This window comes from Grus americana, chromosome 4, assembly GCF_028858705.1.
Source record: "Grus americana isolate bGruAme1 chromosome 4, bGruAme1.mat, whole genome shotgun sequence".
In the NCBI taxonomy this organism is placed as follows: domain Eukaryota; kingdom Metazoa; phylum Chordata; class Aves; order Gruiformes; family Gruidae; genus Grus; species Grus americana.
In genome coordinates this window covers 54,441,144-54,462,426 of record NC_072855.1, presented here as the reverse complement: position 1 = coordinate 54,462,426, position 21,283 = coordinate 54,441,144, and the positions used below count along the sequence as shown (strand labels likewise).

At 48.6% G+C, this 21,283-nt stretch overlaps 2 protein-coding genes across 5 annotated transcripts in view; both read left to right on the top strand.

Moving 5' to 3' along the window:
• Positions 1-12,036: 12,036 nt before the first annotated feature.
• On the top strand, positions 12,037-14,391 carry LOC129205797 (histone H2A.Z). The gene is made up of 5 exons (XM_054824021.1): positions 12,037-12,219; positions 12,650-12,727; positions 13,146-13,259; positions 13,710-13,839; positions 13,993-14,391. Exons 1-5 carry the CDS (start codon positions 12,217-12,219, stop codon positions 14,052-14,054), a joined length of 387 nt encoding a protein of 128 aa, XP_054679996.1. The 5' UTR covers positions 12,037-12,216; the 3' UTR covers positions 14,055-14,391.
• A 1,457-nt stretch (positions 14,392-15,848) lies between these two features.
• The window catches only part of DNAJB14 (DnaJ heat shock protein family (Hsp40) member B14), a 28,354-nt gene continuing 22,919 nt past the window's right edge, over positions 15,849-21,283 (top strand). The window contains exons 1-4 of one of the 4 annotated variants that reach the window (XM_054824020.1): positions 16,107-16,243; positions 17,516-17,597; positions 18,274-18,404; positions 20,941-21,080. Coding sequence is in view for 1 of the 4 variants with exons in the window: in XM_054824017.1 (XP_054679992.1) it covers positions 16,111-16,243 (133 nt within the window). In the remaining 3 variants the exon portion in view is untranslated. Of the gene's footprint in view, positions 16,244-17,515; positions 17,598-18,273; positions 18,405-20,940; positions 21,081-21,283 lie in introns of all 4 variants that reach the window. The other 3 variants (XM_054824018.1, XM_054824019.1, XM_054824017.1) reach the window with 3 other exon arrangements.

The following is a 21,283-nucleotide window of genomic DNA, read 5'->3' as shown; positions in this document are numbered from 1 at the left end:
GGTGTTTGCCAGAAGGAGCCTCATTCCTCAGGCAGCCAGGTCCTCGGCCCACCGCTGCCCACCGCCGACCACAGCATCACCATACAGATGTGAACAGTCCCTTTGTGAACGTCCCTGGTTCATAAACCCTTTCATCCCGTGTTACAGTGAGGACACATCGCCAGCATCCACACCTGACAGAAGAATAACCTTGGGTCTGAAATTCTTCTTGCATCTGAGGTATAAATCAGCAAAAAGCCTGATGTACTGCACCAGCAGGAAAAAAAGATGAGACACCAGAATTGCGCTGTTTGCTTTTTGATGCCAAATTGGATTTTCTTTGCTCAGTATGCTAGCTATTAGCTTCCAGCGAGAGGAGCTGACAACTTGAGCAACCACATCTTGGCGGGGTCAGAGACCCCTGGCTGGGGAAAGAAGAGCAGGGTTAGGAAAGGCCGTAGGAGCCCCACGCGGAGCCTCCTGCCCACACAATTTACCAGGAGCCCTTTGCCTCCCCGCAGGAGAAAGCAGCGTGTCTCGCCAATGGCACCGGCGCTGCGGAAGGTAAAACCCTTCCCCACTACGTGGGGAGATGGAGGCCAGGCACGGTCCTGGCTGGAAGACGTGGTTCTTTGAAAACAATACTGGAGGCAAGCGCTGATCAAGTTTCTGGGTGCGCTGAGAGAAACCATGCTGATGGTGTGTGATCTGGAGGAGACTGCTGATACCTTGTCCTTCAGCTCTGCAGCTTTGGTGCAAGCAATGCTGGACTCCTGGGTCTGGTTTTTCTGGGGACGTGCCGAAACGCCTGCAGACTCCCTGCACACCACTGTCCCTCTCTTGAGGACACGGGAGCAGAGCAGATACGAGCAGTCCCATTTCAATGGCCAAGTCAGAAACAGGTCGTAAGGCCCATCCGGGTGACCGCGGCTGTTACAGAACAAGCTTGCTTCTTCATCTGTGCAAAATTTATTGCTACAGGTACTTGTGAATAGTGACTCCAGCATGTCTGCGGGTTTGTCACCATGCCACGCTCAGAATGAGCCAAGGGGACAAGAAGCAGCTGGTAAGGATGATGAGATGCAAGATCATCAACACCCAGGGGCTCCTCTGGCCACTGCAGAGGGTTTGATGCAACTGATACAGATGGGTGCAAAAACCAACTCCCCCTCATTTTGGGGGGGCACAGCACACGAGGTATATGCGGACCATTGCAAAGTAAACGACACATTTAGGTCCTGATCTGCCTCTCAGCTGTCTGGAGAGCTTGAGGGCAGAGGTGGTATGAGTTCGGTGTTGCCTCACTGTTTGGCGGGGGCCCCTGTGCTCCTACATACCATGATCAGCTGCAGAGACCGCTGGAGGCAGTAGGCTGCCAAGAGCTTGTTATCTCCTAATTGGAACCCAGGTCCTGGTTCAGGCCCATCTCTAATTGGGATTAGTGAATGCTGAGGATTAAATGAGCCTAGTTAGCTAATTAGGCTAAGTAGATAAAATAACTAAGCAATAATGACATACAAATGCCTCAACATTTGATTTTCCGGCTGGCAAGCTTGGGGAAGTAGGAAATTTTGCTGTTCTGTTTGAGACGCCCTCCCATTCAGCCCATGCAATGCCATCGCTTGGACAGGGATGATTCCCAGATGTTTTGACAAAAAAGTTCTTCTGTAAACGCACCGGGGACCTGTGGAGCCTGAAAGTGCTGTTGGGTATGTAAATCCCCATAAGATAATGGCAAATCCAAGGGGAAATGCAAGTCATAGATCAATCCAGTTACTGCTGAACGCTTTCGTCTTGTTGAACAGGAGGAAATTATACTGAAAAAAATTACGGTGGCTAGAAATGTTGTAAGGAGTGCTGCTTGCTGGGGACACGGCTGATGTTAAGGGCCTGGCTCAGGCAAAGCTGGGTGCAGATCCCTGGTGAAGGGAAGGGCGGCATTTCTGAAGAGCAGAGGCTGCTGAGTGAGAGGCTGGTTTCACACAGCAACCGTGTGCTGCCTACTACTGTCACTGCGCTATTTTGTCACTGCTGTAGAGGTTGGAATATGTTAGGAAACGGTTCAGGTGGTTGCAGGAGATAGGGTGCACAATGCCGCAAGAGGCGGCGGCAGCGCTTTTATGGGCGTGGATGTGGGGGCTGCAGGATGCTCACGTCTGTGGCGTCTCCTTTACGCTCTGCACGGAGCTGCCCAAAGTCATGGGAAGGGAGAGGGAAACATGGCGTTTGGGAGGAGCTGTTTCTGTTGCAGGCCTGGTACGTCCACCACAAGTAACAGCAAACCACCGACCGACTACTCCTAAATGAAAGGAAGGGAAAGGACGTGGCGGGACAGGTGCTGCAGTGGGAACCTCTACAGCCAGGCTGTGACCATACACCACCGTCATGGGGGTACAACCCAGCGTGAACCCTCCCTGTGGGACACCACCTCTCCGTGGCAATGTCCAGGACGACCAGCCATCGGCTGCTGGCAGCTCCTGCCCTCACTGCTGCGGTGACACTGTGCCTGGCTCCTGTGAGGCAGGTGGCCTGGGAACCGCTGGATGTCCACTTTTTGTCCCAGGCTCGGGTTTTTTTGGGAGGCTTTCAGCTTTTTGCAGTTGTGTAGGCATGATCAGATGTGGCAAGTGAGACATTTCATGGGCAGTTCCTTTAGAAATGGCCCACTGAGCGTCCCTAGTCTGGTTTTTGGGGTTTTGTGGGGTTTTTTCCTATCTTATTTTCCTAATCCTTCCTAAATGGCGAGGAAGACCAAAACCTATGCAAAAGGCAGGTGCACAAAGTGCTAGAGTGACTGATCCCAGCTCTGGGCGATGGCACCACAAACAGTCCTCGCTTGGCTGCCCACCAACCTCTGAACATCTGAAAGCACGCAGCTAGTCCCACAGCAAGCAGAGACGTTAGCACTCGTTTTCATCATTAGTTACCAAAATACTCCTTTGCCCTCTGCTGTGGCTATGTCTGCGTTCAGGTAAATGTGATGCTGTTTTGAGTATCTCCACGACCAAGACAGAGGGGAAACGTGATGATGCTTCTCAAGAAGCAGGTGCTGGAGGAGGGGGGGCACCCTGAAGTGAGATCTCCCTGCAGGAACGATGGAGGAGGGGGGGTGTGAGTCCCCTGGGCTTCCTCCAGGCTGGTTGTCCGCAGCCCCTCGCCCTCATGGCCAGCACCGGGGACCAAAGGCACAGTGTCCCCAAAACCGAGAGCTCTTCTGAGACCCCGGCAGGGCAATGAGCTTTAGTCTACCTGAAACACGGGAACGTGGGGAGCGTGTTGCACTGCCCCAGGCAGCAGTGGGAAGCAGACCACTGGTCTGAAACCACCTTCCTAGTCTTGGCGGGAGCTCTCGGTTGCTCACCCCCACCCTTTTCTTCTGTGGTGACTCATTCAGAAACTACTTTGCATGTTTCAGACCTTGCATCGTTGGGGCTGCTCTAAAGCAAGAGGAAGCCCAGTGGTAAACCGGGCAGTGAGGGAGCCAAACCAGGCCGTGCATGTGTATTTAAGCAACCTGGTTCCTACGGCACCTTTGGCTGTCCCGCCTGCACACCCGTGTGCCAAAGCCAGGTGATCAGGATCAAAAAGGTGATCAAGAGTAATGCCTGAAAATCCCACCCATAATGACTGTGCTGGAAGACGCTACGTTACTGTGCACTAGCAAACTCTGCATTGCAACAGCTATCGCTGCGTCCCGCATTGTGTTCCCTGTTCCAGTGAGCAGAAACCCCCAGGGACTCTGCAGAGGCTTCGGTGACATTGCAATCCAGTCTGGGCAAGGCTGTGGTGCTGAGGAAGGCATTGCAACACTCACATTTGGGAGGAACTCACATTTGAGGTGGGGCTTTGACCCACCCTGGCACCAGTGGCTTTCAGGGGCTGGTATCACCTCCCAGTGTGCCCAGCCAGCTGCGGGGTCCAAAGTGTCATAAAACACCCCGATGCCGCCGCTCCCACCCCAACCCCAGCCCCACGCTTACCTCCCACCTGCTCCACGCCAAGCCTGGGGGTTTCCCACCCCCTGGAGAAGGATTTTCCCAGCAGGTATCAGCAGTGCCCCTTCCCTCCCGTCGCCGCCGCGCTGCAGGCTTTGCGTCCGCCATCTCTCCCTCCCGCAGGAGGTCTGAGCGACTCGTCGTAACCCGGCCTGCTCCCCGTCCCGCCAGGCACCGCTGCTGCCCTCCCATAAGTCTTCCCCATCGCTGTCCCTTAGTTTTGCTCCTGATTTATGGTAGCAGTAGCCCAGCTGCTTCACTGAGATAAGAGGGATGGATACGCATCCCCTCAAAGAGTCATAGAAAAGGAGAAGATGCTCCTGCTGAAATCCTTTCAAACCACTGATGTTTAACACTCTCTGTGCTGAATATTTCTCTTTCTTCAGACTGCTCCCAGGTGTTGCAAGCCCCCACCAGTAATTCATTATTTTTGACAAACTTGACAAAGGTTTTTTTTTTCTGTTTTTCGCATGAGAAGAAAAGTGCTTCAGAAGCAGCGATAACACTACTCACCACTGCAAATGTTCAGTATCTTGTTATTTCCACAGGCACATGGGGTCTGATGTGTCAAGTTTTGGACAAATGTAAGAACATGCAGGCTCAGCCTCAGATGAGAAAATTAGAAAAGGTGCAAGAAAATCATCAGAAAATACAAAACCTCCACAAAATTTGGCAGGATGGGATTTTATTTTTTTTTTTAAGCTAAAGAGCTTACTTGCTAAAGGCAGTCATTTTATAGCTGTATAATTATGCCTCTATTCATCTGCAGTAACTCCATCTAGTGACTTTCAGACACTAAATTCCGTTTTGTCTTCACATCTAAGAAAATGTCTGGTTTTAACACAAGATCCCTAATGCATGTTACCTTTTCCACTCTGAAGTCCTAGGAGAGGCTCTTAACCGGATGGCCATCAGACAAGGTCCACCTCATGCAAAGTGCTGACCTTGCCTTGTTGCCTGGTAGTAAAAAAATAAAATGTTTCTTCTTTCCAATTTTACAGCAAGATAAGTGCTGTGCTTTGGTTTTAAAGGCAACCCCACCCTCAAAGATCAAGGATACCTCTTTGGCAGTGATGACTCAGCCTAAAACCTGTGCTGAAGAGGAAGCCCGTCATCCTTTTGTATTTTATTTCTTATGTTATGCTGCCACCATTGGGCCAATTTCATTTGCTCAGTCCCAGCCCCTTTACGGTTGAAGCAATCATCTTTATGCCCCTGGTCAAAGTGAGAAACCATTTTCACAGTATATCAAATTTAATTGGACATTAATAGTGATACTGCAGGATCAGTTGCCCTCCAAGTGCAAACCTGTGCAATAAGGAAACTAAAATAACTCTAAACGAGTTCTAAAACGAGTCCAGAGCAGAAGGACCTTCACTGCAGCAGAGAGCAAGGAAGAGATGGAATCATGTGAGGGGTCTAATACCCACTTACCCTTCTTTTTTTCTTTTTTTTCTTTTTTTTCTTTTTTCTTTTTTTCTTTTTTTCTTTTTTTCTTTTTTTTTCTTTTTTTTTTCTTTTTTTTTAGCTACAATTATTAGAATTTAAAGATAAAAAAACCCCACCTCTCAGGGAGTCATTCTTCTTGAGAATGAACCACCCTATAGCTGCAGATCCCAAATTTTGCCAGAAGTGAGCTCCTGAGTTACTCTTATCATTGCTCATAAAGGTATATTGGTAATAGTTATATTCATAACGATACCTCACCTAGCTCCACAAAATTGGTGCTTTTCTCTGTGTAAAACAAACCCTGAGGCTTGCAGTTCTTTGCTGCAGGTGACTAAAAATGAGAACATGTTATTATTAATTATGCATTATGCAGCGAGGGCTATGCTGTCTGTGTTATGAGCCAGGTACAGTACAGGATCTCATTTCAGCTGTGAGCTTGAGTTAATTCTCTAGAAAAGTCAACTTATGCCACAAAGAAGTAAACCAAGTTGTCAATCCAGAAACAAATGATGGCTGTAGTAGATGCCTCTTACCAACAAAGAAGAATTGGATCCCTTCTACCTGCAACAACTTTGGCAAGGAAAGGACAAGCTCCCCAGTAAATCTTTTCTCTGCTTTTCCGAGGGGCAGATGGCATTTCTATTTCCCCTTTCATCTTCACAGAACAATTTGTGAAGAACCATTTGCAGCTCCTACAACGGAGCATTTTGATTGAAAAGCTGGAACCAGCTATGTTCAGGAAAACACAATTTTCCTCCAGTTTCTCTTTCACATAAAGGATTTCTCTAATCACATGGGTTCTTTTTTCCTCCTTGCTGCACTGTCATGGTTGGGTCCACTTGAACTGAAAGGTGGATGTCAAGTGCTGGGAGAAGAAAGGGTGGCTGTGAGTGTAAAGAGTTAATAGGACAAAGTCGCTGTTTGGGAGAGCTGGTGAGTAGACTGAAGTCCCACAGAGAAGAGAAAGGATTTTCTTTTTCTTTTCAAAGGATTGCACTGAAAGCCAGATGTGAAACATTGCCTTCATCCTTTCTCATTTGCTTTTTAAACTTTGCTACTCTTTGTTCCAAATTAACTTAAACCTTTTAGCAAGCAGACTGACTGAAGAAACATACAATTATTGAAAGAATTATATATTACTGAAAGAATGAACCGAAATAAGATATGCTCATAGCACACTGCTAGTTCAAACCAAACACGCTGACTTCACCACCTCAGACACAGACTGTCTACAATGTAGGCTTCATGTAGGAGTGATAGTGGATTAAACAACAAGAAGCGACTAGCCCAAAAAGGTTTTTCTAGGTTGCTTTATTATGAAAATAAATGGATATAACCAAATTGCTGCAACTGATACAAGAGTATTTAATTACACTGTCCCCTGGGCATAGGTATCACAGGGCAAATTAGATCTGCCCCGAGAGTTCCCCAACTTGAGCACAGCCGGAGTAGGTATTCGCATATGGCTCTATAGCACAGCACAAAATACGGCGTAAATATTACTCACTTCAGTTACTATACTGAACGGAGCTGAAACATGGGTAATGAGGAGGACCAAGGCACACAGCAACAGAAAGGGAGTGGGGGAGGAGAAGTTTCTGCGTAAGACGATGGGCGGGATGAGGACAAGGACTTCTGGCTGGCACCGTCTCTGACAGACGCTTGTTTCATTTTGCCTAACTAGATGTAGCTTCCTTTCACAGCTGGCTAAACAAGAATGAGATAAAAATCTATTCAGACTAGTCATTATGACACTATTAATAGCGGATACAAAAGTGTACAATGAACACCAGCATAGATGTAAGTGTCTCTGAAATCAGTATGCAAGGGTTATCCGCAGATCTATTACAGGGGTGCGTGAAGCTGTTTCCAGATATCAGATTAATAAATGTATCTGTTAAGCCAAATAGTTGCATCCGTTCATCACCACGCACAACACAACAGTGCAACCAGAGAGGATGTGATCTTCCTCAACCCAAATACGGCAGCCGGCAGGGAGACCCAACCGAGCAGAACCCTGTTATTTGATAGAGGGCCTGCAAAAGGGCAGCAGGGAAGCCCTCTGCAAGGGAAGAGCACCCCGGGGCAAATATAAGCTGTACTGTAATTGATCTCACCACAAAAATAGAGCCTAAATGAATGTAAGCAGTGGTTACAGACTTAAAACAAAACCCCAAACCCACAAACTAAATCACTCACCTAAGGTGGAGTTAGGTCAAAGTTAGGCATACTAAAACCTCTGACTTAAAACCGTATGCAAAAAAACCTAAGATGTCTCTGCTTAGCTGTCACCAAAAAATGAATTCCCCAAATGCCTTCCCCTGTGCGGCTTTGAAGTTTCCCAGATATTCAAATTTGTATGCCAGGAATACCACGGCAGGGCTGAGCACCTAGGCACGTATGTCCCGCATAAACTCGTTCAGGATCCAGAAACTGCAAAGTTCCCTGAGGGATGTGATACAAAGAGCTTTGCGGGAGCGTTTCATTCATTAGTCTACTAATGAAGATGATCGCCACCACTTCTGCAGAAACTAAAACCCTGCGAGAAAGGAATTCAAGAGAGCGTCCAAATAACACCATGTTCATAGCTTAGTAGTTAGTGAGGGGTGAGAAGTGGTCCCTGCTTTAGAGACTGTGTCTGTATTTTGCAGGCGAGTGAAAATCAGCGTTACTCTCGAAGGACAACATTATTAAGCAGTAGACGACCAGAAAGGAAAGCAGCACTATACCCCAATTCTCCTAAGATGTGTTGAAAAACGTGCTCTGAGAAGGTAGCCAGGCGACTGAACGTCCCTCAGCTACAACTCTGTCTCCAAAGTGGAGGTAGTATTTACCCGGCCGCTCACCCTGTGAGGCTGCCTGCCTCCCAGCGAGGACCTGCCCAAAGCCTGCTGCCAAGGGAGGGCACGGCGCTCCATCGGACCTGGCAGGTGTACCGCCGGCAAAGGACCTTGTATCAGCAGCCTGTCTGTTGGATTGTGAGTAACGTACTGCAATGAAAGGAGGTCATCGCAGGATGCCTCGCCGAACACAGACAGCGGTTTAGTACAAATACAACACCTTGCCATGAAAAGCATCAGAAAAACTTCATATGATTAAAGCAGTGGCACAAGGGCTGGGTAAAGGACGCAAAGTCCTTCATCGCTGGCCTTCAGAGATAATAAAAAGATACCCCAGCATGCCTCACCGAGACCATTACACAAGCCAGCTAGCAGTAATTCCCTTTCTAGGCCCACTGCATGATAGCATCTTGCATTTCCTCACCAGGTTTCCCATAATCTTTCCTTTTAGAGGGATTTTGCACCTTCTTAAAGGAACCTATTAATGTTAACTGGACTAATAAAAGCCAATTACTCTGCTCCCCCTTGAAGCATATCTCCCTTCTCCCACATGAGGTGGTTACGTTATAAAAGCTGGACAAGACACTTGGCGTGGCAGGCTTGGGGTGCTGGTTTCATCAGGGAGATGGAGGTGGTAAGTGCTCCCTTGGTGTATATGGGATTGAGGTTGAGTTATTTGTGCTCACGACTGGGTCTGAAGCTGCTTTGGGTTTTTTCCTGGTGTACCTAAGTTAGTTTTAATTTCTCTCTTTAAATATTGGGGGGGAGGAGTTCAGGTTGTGCTTGTTAGGGAGGCTTGTTAGTTCTAGCTTCATGTAGTCTACCTGACATGTTCCTAACCTGATCTGTTTGGTAAATACAGACCCTTACGTGAGCTTAACCTTCGGTGTTAGGCTGCCTTGCCCGCATAATCCCAGCCGTAAGGAGCCCCGGGCGGCTGAAAAGCGTGCAGCCGAAGCGAGCCGCCGAAGCGAGCCATCAGGGAAGCTCACGTGGGAAGTGGGGAACGTCTGTGGCAGGGATTATCTCCATCTGGTAGGAGGCCTTTTTGTTCCGATTCCTATCACTTCTGTGTACAGAAATCAGGGAGGAAAATAAATTTTTCTCCTCCTACAACTCGAATGATTTTTTCAGAGGGTCTTATGGCCTGCAACTTGGCTTCTCTTCCCCACAAGGAAAAGGGCAAATGGATCCTTGCTGTCAGCACTTTAGACAGAAATAATTTTTAAAATAGCAAGTTGAACGAAATCTTAACTTCTGCAGGCTTCTGTAAAGTCTTGAGGTTTTGGGGTTTTTTTAAGCTTAAAAAAAAACCCCAAACCCTCTTATCTTCTTGCTTGCTGAAGGAGAGCATAAACAACTAATGCTTCAAATAGACAGAGGCACCAGACAGTTACATAAAAACAAACCGCCAGATTCCTGCATGGAGGAGTGTCTGCTCTCAATTCCGTCCTGCCTCTCTGCGCCTGTGCCTGGAAGTAGGTCTCCCTCCCCTGAAGCGGGAGCAGCTAGCACAAAATGCCCGAGACTGAAACTCGGGCATTGAAGGCATTGACCACGTGGCCTTAGGCCGTCCGGAGGTTTGAGCAAAGGGTCCTTTGTAACCAGGGGACCAAGTAGTTGGGGTCAGCCGTCGGAGCAGAAGAGCCACAAAGTTTTAAATCTATTTCAGTGAACAGCTGGAAAGACCTTGAAGTGGAGCTGTAGGGATCAGCACGTACTCTCCTATCTTAGAGCTCTGTTTCGCTTGTTGTACAACTGAAGAACATGGAAAAGTTACTATGGCTGGGAGAGTGTCCTCACGACAACTTTATGCCCTCAGCTCTATTTTCCCCCATTAAATGTCTGTCTGTAAGAGTACTCATCATGCTCGGGACACTTTGATATCAAGGTAAAGGAAATACATACGTTAACACCTACTAAAGCAGTGGTTTTCTGATTATATTGGTAAAGTGCATAACAGATTGAGCTGGTCTTCCCTCTAAAGGGAATTCAGCTATCAGGGCCAGGGTTTCTCCCTGAGCTCATTGCATACTCACAGATGAATGGGGTATCTCTCAGCTAACAGAGATTTATGGTGTTCCATAAAAGTGCAATGAATTGCTATTTTTTTGAAGGAGGTGACTGAGAACACCCCCAGCTGAGCTCAGAGGTCAAATAGCTAGGCTTTTTTTTTTTTTTTCTGAAGTAGAAATAATGATGCTGTACTGCAAATGGCACCTGGGAAGAAAAAAAAACAGACAAAAAAAATAGGGCTAACGCTTCATTTCAGGCAAATACAGGCAGGGATTTGAAGTGCCCAAGCTGAGGACATCTGCACTGCATTAATTAAATGTTACACTTGGAAGCAAATTCCTGATGAACATCTTTTAACCATAGTTTGTGAGATACCCAGTGAGACAAATGGGCGTGAGGCAGGGTTGCCCTTGGTAATCGTGTGTCTGTTGCATAAGACGGAGGTAAAAATAAAAACCGGTGCACATGTGTGGAGTTGTTGGCCATGGTGGCACTTCCCCGCCCCCAGCATCATGAGGAGTTGGTGCAACTTCATCATCCTCGTTCAAATGGCACTGGGCGGCCTCGTGTCTTTGCTAATACAATGTAATAACTCCTTATCTCAAGCCCATAATCTCCTTCACGCTGCTCCTGAGGTGCTTTGTACACTAAGGCAATTAACTTTATTGGGGAAGGCTTCCACCGGCATCAGGGTGGATCTAAAGCAACTTGAGTAAAAGGCAAGGCAGAGGTACAGGGATGGGACCTGGCAATAAATGACCCCTAATAAATGAGCTGGGGTGCTCGGTGACTTCAGGCAACCACCGGCTCCCACCGAGCCCCGACCCCACGCCCTGCCTGCGCGCCAGCAGCCGCCGCGGTGTTTCCCTGAAGCGACAGCCGGGTCTCTGCCTCTGCCGAACGCCCCGGGCGGGGGGGAGGCCGGCAGGACCCAGGCCTCACGCCTCGGTTTAGGGGAGGCGAGTGGGGGCCGGGCGGCTCTAGGGCAGGGCGGCCGCGGGCGCGCAGGGGCGTGCGTCTGTGTGATGGAGGGCCGACACCGCGGCCTGCGGGCAGGGCCGCCCGCGGCCTGAAGCGACGACCGAGCGGCTGCCCCCGGGGCGGCTGTTTCGGCTCCCAGCCCGCTGCAGGTAGGCTTGGGGTTTATTATTTTATTTTAGTTTCTTTTATTTCAGTCAGAGGGTGAGACCCGCTATCGGGGACTCGTGAAGCGACTCCCCCGCCGGGCAGCAGCTGGCACGCCCGAAAGCCCGCCGTGATCGCGGGGGGCCGGACCCGCCTGGCAGGCGTCCGCTCCTCCGCGGGAGGCGCCCCGCGCCACCCCAGGCACCGCCAGCGCCGCTGGAGCGCGTCGCCGGGCTGGGACGTGCGGGGGCTGCGCCTCCGTCCCCCTGAAATAACGGCGGAGGGCGGAAGGGGATCTGGGGAGACTCCGGGCTGGGCAGCTCCATCGGGGGACGCCAGGCGGAACCCTGGCGTTGGCCGGCGCCGCTGGGGCAGGCCGCGGCCACCACAGCCGCGGCAGGGGGAGCCCCTCGCGCTGAGGGCCGCCGCCCGGGACTCGGCCCCCCCGCTCCCGCCGCTCTCCCGGGCCGTCACAGTACCCCCCAACCCCCCCCTCCACAGGGGCCTGTCCCTTTAAATAGGGGCGGGGCCTCTCCCGCACTCCACATCGCGAGGCCAGCACCGCCCCGCCCCGCCATTGGTTGTCGCTGGGGCAGAGCGGCCCGCCCCCGCCCGCAGCCATTGGCTGGGGGCGAGGCTGGGGTTCCCGGATGCAGGCACGTTCGGCGCTTATAAAGCGCCAGAGGAAGGCGGGAGCGGGCGCAGTTTGAATCGCGGCGGGTTGGGACAGGTCGCTGTTGTCACCTGGGCTCCGTGTGTGCCGGACGCTTTCTTCCTGTCTGCTCCTGCGCGGCGCTGCGGTCCGGTTCGCGATGGTGAGAAGCCGGGGGGGTCACTCGGGTGGGGGCTGGCGGCCACCCGCGCCGCCGGGGGTGACAGGGATCGAGGTGATGCAGCCGTTGGGGTGAGGTGGGAGCGCGTGCCGGTAGGCGCGTTACCTGACGGCGGGCGGTGAGGGGGGGGGGTCGCACGCCTGTGGTGCCGCCGGGGAGAGGGAGTGGCGGCCGCGCATGCGCTCGGGGAGCGGCCTGTACCGCTAGGTGTAGCGGGCAGCGCGCACGCGCCTGGCCATGGCGCGTGCCGCTCTGCGGGAGGGAAAGGAGGGGGAGGGGGAAGAGGGCAGCGCATGCGCCAGTGGGGCGCTGCCTGCGCAGGCCCTCGGCCGCTGTCCCTCGCAGGTACGGCCCCTGTGAGGGGGCACGGTGGCGGGTGCGTCGGCTCTTACACACCTCTTCTCTCTGCTAGGCTGGTGGTAAAGCTGGGAAGGACTCTGGAAAGACCAAGACTAAAGCGGTGTCCCGTTCTCAGCGGGCTGGATTGCAGGTGAACAGGGACCCGGGGGGTCGGCAAATAAAAGTTAGGTTAGCCTTCCATCTCTGGCTTGGTTGTGAAACCTGCATGATCTGCCTTCTGTCTCTTGTCCAGAATGGTGTAAGCATCTGTTTAATCCTTGAGTGTGTTAATGTCCCGTTTGACTATTTTTAGATCTTTTGCATATCTGTGGAGGGGGAAGAGAATTCCCTTGTGGCTGTTGCTACTGCTTGTGGTTAGAATTGTGAAGTTGCTGATGTGAAGTTGGCATACAGTGTCCGTAGCTGGATTCTCAAGTATTGAAATGTAGTCTGGTACCAGTTGTACTTCTGCCACTGGGATTCTGTTGCCCAGCATGCGGTTTAGAGTAGTGGCTTTCTTTTTCTGTCTCTGTCGTCACAGCCTATTCATAGCTCTGTTATTTTTCCAGTTCCCTGTCGGCCGTATCCACAGGCATCTGAAGTCTAGGACTACTAGCCATGGGCGTGTAGGAGCCACAGCTGCTGTGTATAGTGCTGCAATCCTGGAGTACTTGACAGCTGAGGTAAAGCTCCTGCAAGGGGTGCAAGCAAGTTGGTCAACTCTGAAATAGCATAATGACTGGAGCCTATTGTATTTTGCCAGTTTGGACTGGACTGTGAATTCTTCACTTGCTTTGAACCAATTTTAAGTATGTGCATCATCAAGGGGATGATGAAATATGCATGGGCCCTTTTGCTCTGCATTTTGGACAGATCAAATAGCTGTGACTATAGGAAGTGAAAAGTATTTTATAAAATGTGCCATTAATGTGTCATATCTGCTGTAAAACACTTACTGTGTTCTGGGGGAAAACTAAATGCAGAGCTGCAAAGGAGGAACCCTTTCAAAAGAGGCATTGTTTGCTATCTTGGTGTAACTAATGGTGTATTTGGTGTAGAGAACAACATAGCTAAGGCTGTGCGGTTGGTCTCACTTGATTTGTGTAACTCACTAAAAATGGTCTCCTCCTCAGGTTCTTGAGCTGGCAGGAAATGCATCCAAAGACTTGAAGGTGAAACGCATCACTCCCCGTCACTTGCAGCTTGCAATTAGAGGAGATGAAGAACTGGACTCTCTCATTAAGGCAACAATTGCTGGTGGTGGTACGTAAATTGCTTGCTGTTTGTGATGAGTTAGGTGACAAGAACTCTTAAAAGATAGAAGTTGCTTAATGCTGTCATTTTATTTGAAGTGCAAAGTTTTAGGAAAATTGTTGGAAGAGAAATAACATGATATTAACTGTTACTCTTTCTTAGGTGTAATACCACATATCCACAAGTCCCTTATTGGAAAGAAAGGACAACAGAAAACTGTCTAAAGGATACCAGGATTCCTTGTTATCTCAGGACTCTTAAGTACTTAATTGTCCAGTGTTGGTGATTCCAGTGGACTGTATCTGTGAAACACAATTTTGCCTTTTTTGTAACTTCGAGAAGCTAAAGCTCCCTTGAGCTTTCTAACAAACCAAATTTCTGCATTGAAGTCTTAACCATATTTAAGTGTTACCATGGCTTCAAAGAAGCTATTGTATTTGTAGTGGGTTTTGATTGAGCTGACTGTTTTTAGATTGGTTTGATTAAGTAAAGGAAATGTTTGGTTTTGTACAGACTTTTCATCCACTAGAGTGGAAATATTCAATAAATGTTATATCAAGACTGATTGTTTCTTGTCTGCTAACTGAAAAATATTTGGTCTCGACTACACAGCTCTCAAAGTTGTTCCAAGGAGATGCAACTCTGACAATCCTACCAGCTGTGCTGGGGCTAGCTGGAAACACAGTCCTAGGATACTGTGCTTGGTAAATACCATCAAGTGACATGGCACGTGGGCTTTATCCTGCAAAGGTACATACTTGTACTTGCTAAGTGAGCCTGCGGTCTAGCGGGGCAGATGTTAGGCTGGTGCTATTTAAGGCTGGTTTTGTTTGATGCCTGCCCTCGTACAGGGGAGGGATCTGTCATGAAGTGGTAAACTCGATGGATGTTGAAAATCCAAAACTTTTGACTTCATGGTAGAGCCTGACACCTCTCACCTTTCTTTTTGTGAAAGATGAAGCAGGCTTACCCAGAAAGGCAGGGGCTGTACTGCAGCAACCTCCATGGGCTCATAGGGTATGAACTTTGACGAAGAGTCTAAAACCTGCTTCCAAGGTAGCAGTCATGTAGCTCTGTCTTGGTGTGGCTTTTCTGTGGGTGGGCTTTACCTCTGTTGGCTGCAGGAAGTTGGAAAGTGTTTGCTGTCTGAGGCCATGGAGTGACAAGGGGCCAAGTTACACAATTGGCGTTTAAGGATGGGGTGTGAAAGTTACAGTTTTCACTTCTGCCACACAGTAGCATCCTCAGAAGCAGCAGATGAAAAGGGTGTTCAGGTCACATCCCTAGCTGTGCTGGCCCAGCTCTCTCCAAGTTCATTCCTCCTAGAGCAGGCCTGCATTTGTGTGGTAAGGGAAACCTCATGTGTGTTAGGATGCAAAAGCTGCTGTCAAGACTGGTTCCTGTGGCTGGGGGCAGCAAGCCCTAGGCATTCCAGATCTGCTCCTCCAGCAGTGAAGTACTTCAAATAAAGATGTTTCTGCATTGAACAGGCTAATCTGTTTCTATAACCTCTTTTAGGTAACACTCTGCTGCTGTACTGTAGCTGGAAGGTGTTGACCTACATTGTAAGTGTTGGTTAGCCCTATATTAACTGCACTTGTCTTCTGGAGCTGCGGTGCCAAGTGGTTTCTTCCCAGCAATGCAGTTCTTGGCAGGATGTAATTGATATGGCTGATTATAGTGTTACAAGGTGCTAACAGGTACCTTAAAGCATAGTTAAGGCACTGTAAATGACAATGCGTGGGCCCCTCTCACTTCTGCAGGGACCCCACAAAGGCTGCAGCAGGCTGGCCTGGTGCGGTGCTTCCCTGGACCGCAGTGCAGCGCTAGCACACAGCCGCCCGCCTGGCACTTTTCTATCGCAGCCGGCTCCCTCGGGCTGCTGCCAGGCGGCGGCGGGGCCCCGCGGGCGAGTGGCGGTGCTCCCGGTCAGGCCCGGCGCTGGCTGCGGCGCGGCCCCTTGCCGGGCAATTCGCCGGAGCCGCGGGGCGGGCGGGGCGCCCCCGGGCCCAGGTGGCGGCGCATGCGCGCCGGCGTCCCGGAAACAGGCGGCGGGCCAGGCTGGTTGCCGGGGCCGAGCGCCGCGCTGGGGCTGCGGGTAGCGCTGGCACGGTGCGGCGGGATGAGCCTCACGGAGTGAGGGGAGCCCCCGCCCGCCTTCCTGCCCGCTCCGCTCCTCTCCTCTCCTCTCTGTGCCCCTCTGCCCCTCCCGGCTCCGCTCTGGCTTCAGGCCCCTTCTCTCTGCGCTGCGGCGGGCGGAGGCGGCGGAAGGAGAAGCCCATGGAGGGGAACCGGGACGAGGCCGAGAAGTGCATCGGGATCGCGCGGGAGGCGCTGGAGGCCGGCAACCGGGACCGCGCCCTCCGCTTCCTCGGCAAGGCCCAGAAGCTCTACCCGACCGAGACGGCCCGAGGTGAAGCCCGGCCCCCCCTCCGCGCCCGGCGCCCCGTCGGCCTTGCTACCGCTGCCGCCCCTCGTCCCCTCTCCCGCTTGTCCGTTGCCCGGCTCCGTCGGGACGAGGGGGTCCGCGGGGCCTGCGGGAGGGGGGGCGGGGAGGGGGCTCCTCCCTCCGGGGCGGCCGTTAGCCCGCGCGGCGGGCCCCCGCACGCTGAGGCGAGGGGGACCCGGCGGTGCATCCTCCGCGCCGTGCGGGGACGGCGTTGCCCCTAAGCCAGCCCCGGGCTGGGGTCCCTGTCGGTGTGCGGGATTCGGCTGCGAAAAAGGGCCGAAGCGATGGTTGAAGTGCCCAGGAGGAGCGCTTAGGGCAGGTAGATTTCCACCGTCAATGCCTCCGGCGTCAGGCGGTGGGGAGCAGTGGGGTGACCTCCCTCCTCGCCAAAGCGGTTTGCTCTGGGCCAGCCCAACTCCTCGCCTGCTTTTGCCCCCGCTCCCTTTGGCCATCAGTGGAAGCGTAGCCGTACAGACGAGGCTTAGACCCGATTAACAGCAGGACACCTCAGGCCCCAGGCCGAGACAGGCTGGGTTGGCTTCTCTTCTGTCACTGTGAATTAGTCCTCGCTAACAGCTTTGCAGTAAGAGCTGCTGCTCCAGACTGGGCATTGTCATCATCCTCTAACTTATTTGTGGTTGTGGGTTTTCTTGGTTTTGTTTCCCTTTTGGTTGTACAGTAGCTATGTAGGAATTGCACACAGGTTTAACTTCCCTAGAGAAAAGGGGATAGGTGTCTCCCCCTTTGACTTAATTGGCTCATCAGACACTTCTGTCCTAAAACTTGAAAAATAATTAGCATCTTTCTAGCAAAAGGTGTTTAGAAATGATTTTTTTAAAGAAACAATAGTAAGGTTTCAGTGTATGCAGACCAGTTACCTGTTCTGGAGTCTTTCTGTCACACAGTGTCAGAAGTCGGCTCAAAATACCTTTGAATGCAGCAGTGACTTGTTGCGTTTCTCTGATTCTCGCTTACATTGCCTATGCCATGGAAAGAATAGGAAAAACTTCAGTGCTCTGTACTGATTTAAAGGCCTCAGCATTTACCATTTTTGGAACATGACTTTGGGGTAAAATCCTGACTGGAAGTGTTCTGTGCTGTATTTTATTCTGTAGTGAAGCCTTTAAGTCAGGTGAGCAGATTCAGTGAATGTTTCCTGACCTCTCTTATCTACTGACAACTTTTTATATGCAAACAATAAGCAAAGGTCTCATGAGTGCTATTCTTTTTTTATAGTATATGGTTTTTTGGGTGTGGTGGTGTTGGTTTTTTCCCTGCAAGACAGGATGGATGTTGCTGGTAAATCACCTGGAAGAAGGTAATCATTGCTTTGGATCAAGAACATGGCACTGTTTATATTCTTGCTGTATTAGATACCTCTCTGAGATAAAAACAAGCAGAAGTTTGCTATATTCCCCTAAATTTCTGTGGCTTAAGAAGATGACGTGCATGAAAATACTATCAGCTCTTTGGAAGCTGTGTTGGTCATTAGGCAGGAAGGCTGAGGGTTTCAATTCAGCTTCCTCCACCAAAGAGAGTGAATAGCTTTGTCTGCTTCACATAGCTTATTACCGTCTTATACCTCCAAGATTAGAGTTACAGTAGCTCTCAGGAAAAACACCAAAACGGTATCTCCATCTGATTTATGTTTTGAGTGTTTGGTTGTTTGGTTTTGTTTTTTTAAATTTTATTTTAAGTAGGACTACTACTACATAACTACCATTGTAAAGTATTCAGTGCAAGAAATAGATGGCTAATTAGGCTATTGTCTGCAGGACACTTGTTTTATTCACTGTGGAAATTAGCGAAGTATGTCACAAATGAGGTACAGATCTGGTGAAAAGAAGATGGTCTTGTGGTTATGGTAGTGGACTGTAATCTGGGGAATTGTGTACTGAAACTAAATGCCTCACAGAATTTCTCTGTGATGTTAAATAAGTCACTTCACTGGGTTTCCATTAGTGACGGCTAATTGTTTGTGCTTCATTTTTCAGGTATTCAGCTTGAAACAAGGGCCTGATTTGTGGAACTGGTGGGCAGTTAAAGCTCCATCTGAAGCTAATGAGAATTGCAGATGCCCTAATACCACTGAAAAAAATCAGGCCCTAGGCCTGATTTGAACTAGGTACTTAGAAATTAGGGGACTCTGTAAACTTGTAATATTTCTGTGCTTCAGTTTTCTAGCTGTGGAGGTTGGTAATTCTTTTCAACTCATCCCATTTCCTCCCAAAACAACACCAACTCATTGAATTATTTTGGTTTTTTAAAGCTTGAGGCACTTAAATAGCCCTGTTAAAAGTGCAGTAAGCTGCAAGGACACAGAATGTCCTCTTTTCAGGATAGGAACTGGAAGGTGTGCAATAAATTAGAACTGGAATTTTACACTGATGAAGAACAAACGAAATTACTGCTTCATTATCTCATCGTCATCTTTTAGATAAATTAAGTTGGGGGGGTCCACTTGGAGAAGAAAACCCACAGTAATTCATTAGATAATTAAAAATGTGTCATAGCACATACCCAAGAGAAGGAAACAGTTAAGGCTTTGTGAGCTCTCTCAGTTCTAACACAAATTCTTATTTTACAATCATAATGTGTTTGGTTATAGGACAATATGGTGCAGCCCCAGTTGTCACTGTGCTCACTTATTTTCTCTTTGGGGTGTGTATTAGAAGGTAGTTCATACCAATTTGTCACTGAAGTCACGGATGCTTCATAGGTTGTATCTTTAGTATCATTTTGGGAACAATTGCCCACCATTTCACAAATGATGTTCCATCAGTGATAAAAGCGATGAGAAAGGTAGCGCTGAATCTTTTACTGATGGGAGCTTCCTCCTCCCGATGTTATAGCGGATTGTAAAAGGACAAAGAGCAGGTTTTAATTATTGTCTCTAAAACAATACTATGCGTGGTTTGGTTTTGGCAACATTTGCATTTAAAGTGCATTCAGCACTAGTTCAGTCATCGGTGAAGTTTAGTTTTGCTAAACAAAAGCTTCTGCCTGAAATACGCTGGCTGCAGCAGTGCTATTTTAAGGCTTTACGAGTGTGAAATGTAAGGTCAGTGCTTATTTAATGATACTTAGGTAACGAATGACTTCATAGTAGCAGCCTTCATGTTGACATCACTCTTTGCTAGAAAATTGTTTTACAATTCAGCTGTTCAAAATATTGTTTGATTGTGATTTTCGCTAATGATTCATCTTGCAACTGAATGGAAACTAATTGCTTGTCTGGAAAAGATTTGTAAGAATGCATTTAAAGATAACAAAGGGCAAGATCTCCTTTTCAAACTTCGGTGCCATTCTTTTTGGAGTTGAAGGCAGAAAATGATGTTAAGGACAGCTTCATTTTCCAGTGCTGCTTAAGATTTTCTTGCACTACTTCTGATGCTGCCTGTAAAACCCAACTTTTTAGGAGTATGTGAGCTTGTTTTTTCAGGGTGTTGCATTAGTATGAAGTCTGAATTTAACAGTTCTTTCATTAGTGAAAGTGGAGGTCATGTTCGATGCATAATGGAATCAAATGCAGTGCAAGGATCTTTCATTCAGCAGCAGGTAACAGTACACACAAGAGAGCCTTCAGACACATGTGAAGATAAGATTAGTTGTCTTACCTGCTCACAGAATAAGTCTTTGGTTCCTTGTATGTCCTATTTTAAAATAGCTAGGTGATCAGTGAAAGTTTTCTTTAATGCACTGTTGGTACTACAGTTCTAACAGCCGGTTTTACCAACAGTTGTTGATGGAAGAGTCAAAATTGTTTCTGAATATCTGAACTGTGTCTTTTATTTGAAGAAAACAATGGCCCCAGACCCTTTGTATGGTTTTCTTTTTCAGTGTAGAATAATAGCATGCTTGTATATGCTGTGTCCTGTTATCTTAAGAAGTTAACGCTTACAGATTTGAAGTATTTTGGGTTTTGGTTTGTTGTTTTTTTTTTTTTTGCAAGTGTCCTGCACTGTCTTCTCAGCAGTGCAGCTCCATTACAGGGATGGGAGGTCTGCGATGATGATTAGGAAGTACTAATGTTGAAAATACAGTGCAGCCAAACCAACTCATGAAAAGACTTACCAGCAAAGCTTGCTGTGAAAGAGACACTGGGTGTTTAAAAATACAAACTGTAGTCTAAACCTGCATTTCTACCGTTATTGCTACTACCAATTTTGCACAAGCATTAGTGCAGGGATGAGGAATTTCTAGAGCAGTCCCAATATAAAGGCAGGATTTGCAAAACTGTCGAGTAAGTATTATTTCTGGAGTGTAAGTCAGGGTCATATGTTTGATAGGATCCCACATGATACCATTATTAAATATCTAAAGTCACAGAATAGAAAAAGAATAATTTTATTTTCTGTTATCACTTGTGTGGAGCACATTTGAACTGAAATGCTTCATTCTGCGGGCACCGTCTGTTCAAATCTCTGTTCTTGATTAGTTCTTAGCCTGCAGACACAGTTACCTTGTTGGAGTTATTACTTCATTTACCTCAGAACTTTAAATGATGATATTAGAATCAACTATGATGAATATTTGGATATGTGCTTCATAATGCAACCATAGCTTTCCTGTTTTCAAGAACTTAATTTCATTTGTAGTGAAACCATCCCCTCGGTATACAACTCAGCATCTGAATGTTAGCCTTTTCTTTATTTCTGCAGTAAAAAGCCTGATCTGATCAACTGATGAATCTTGCTGAGGCAGGCACGAGCACAGGACCAGCACTGAAGTCAGCTGACTTTCTTGTTCAGGCCGAGTGTAGCTATTCATCTGCAGTACTTCAGGCTGCTGTGGCCAGTGGGTAATAAGTGAATTAATAAATAAAAGCAAATACTGGAGAGTTTTAAGCAGCACATCATAGTGAAGTGGTTGTTCTCCTTTTAAACAAAGCTCTGCTTTCTTTTCTTTCCTGTGCTTCTCTGAGATACAAGCTATGATGTGCAGGATCCTAGTTTTCTGCTGCTCTAAGAGATGCCATGCTAGTCAGAGGAGAAATTTTACAAT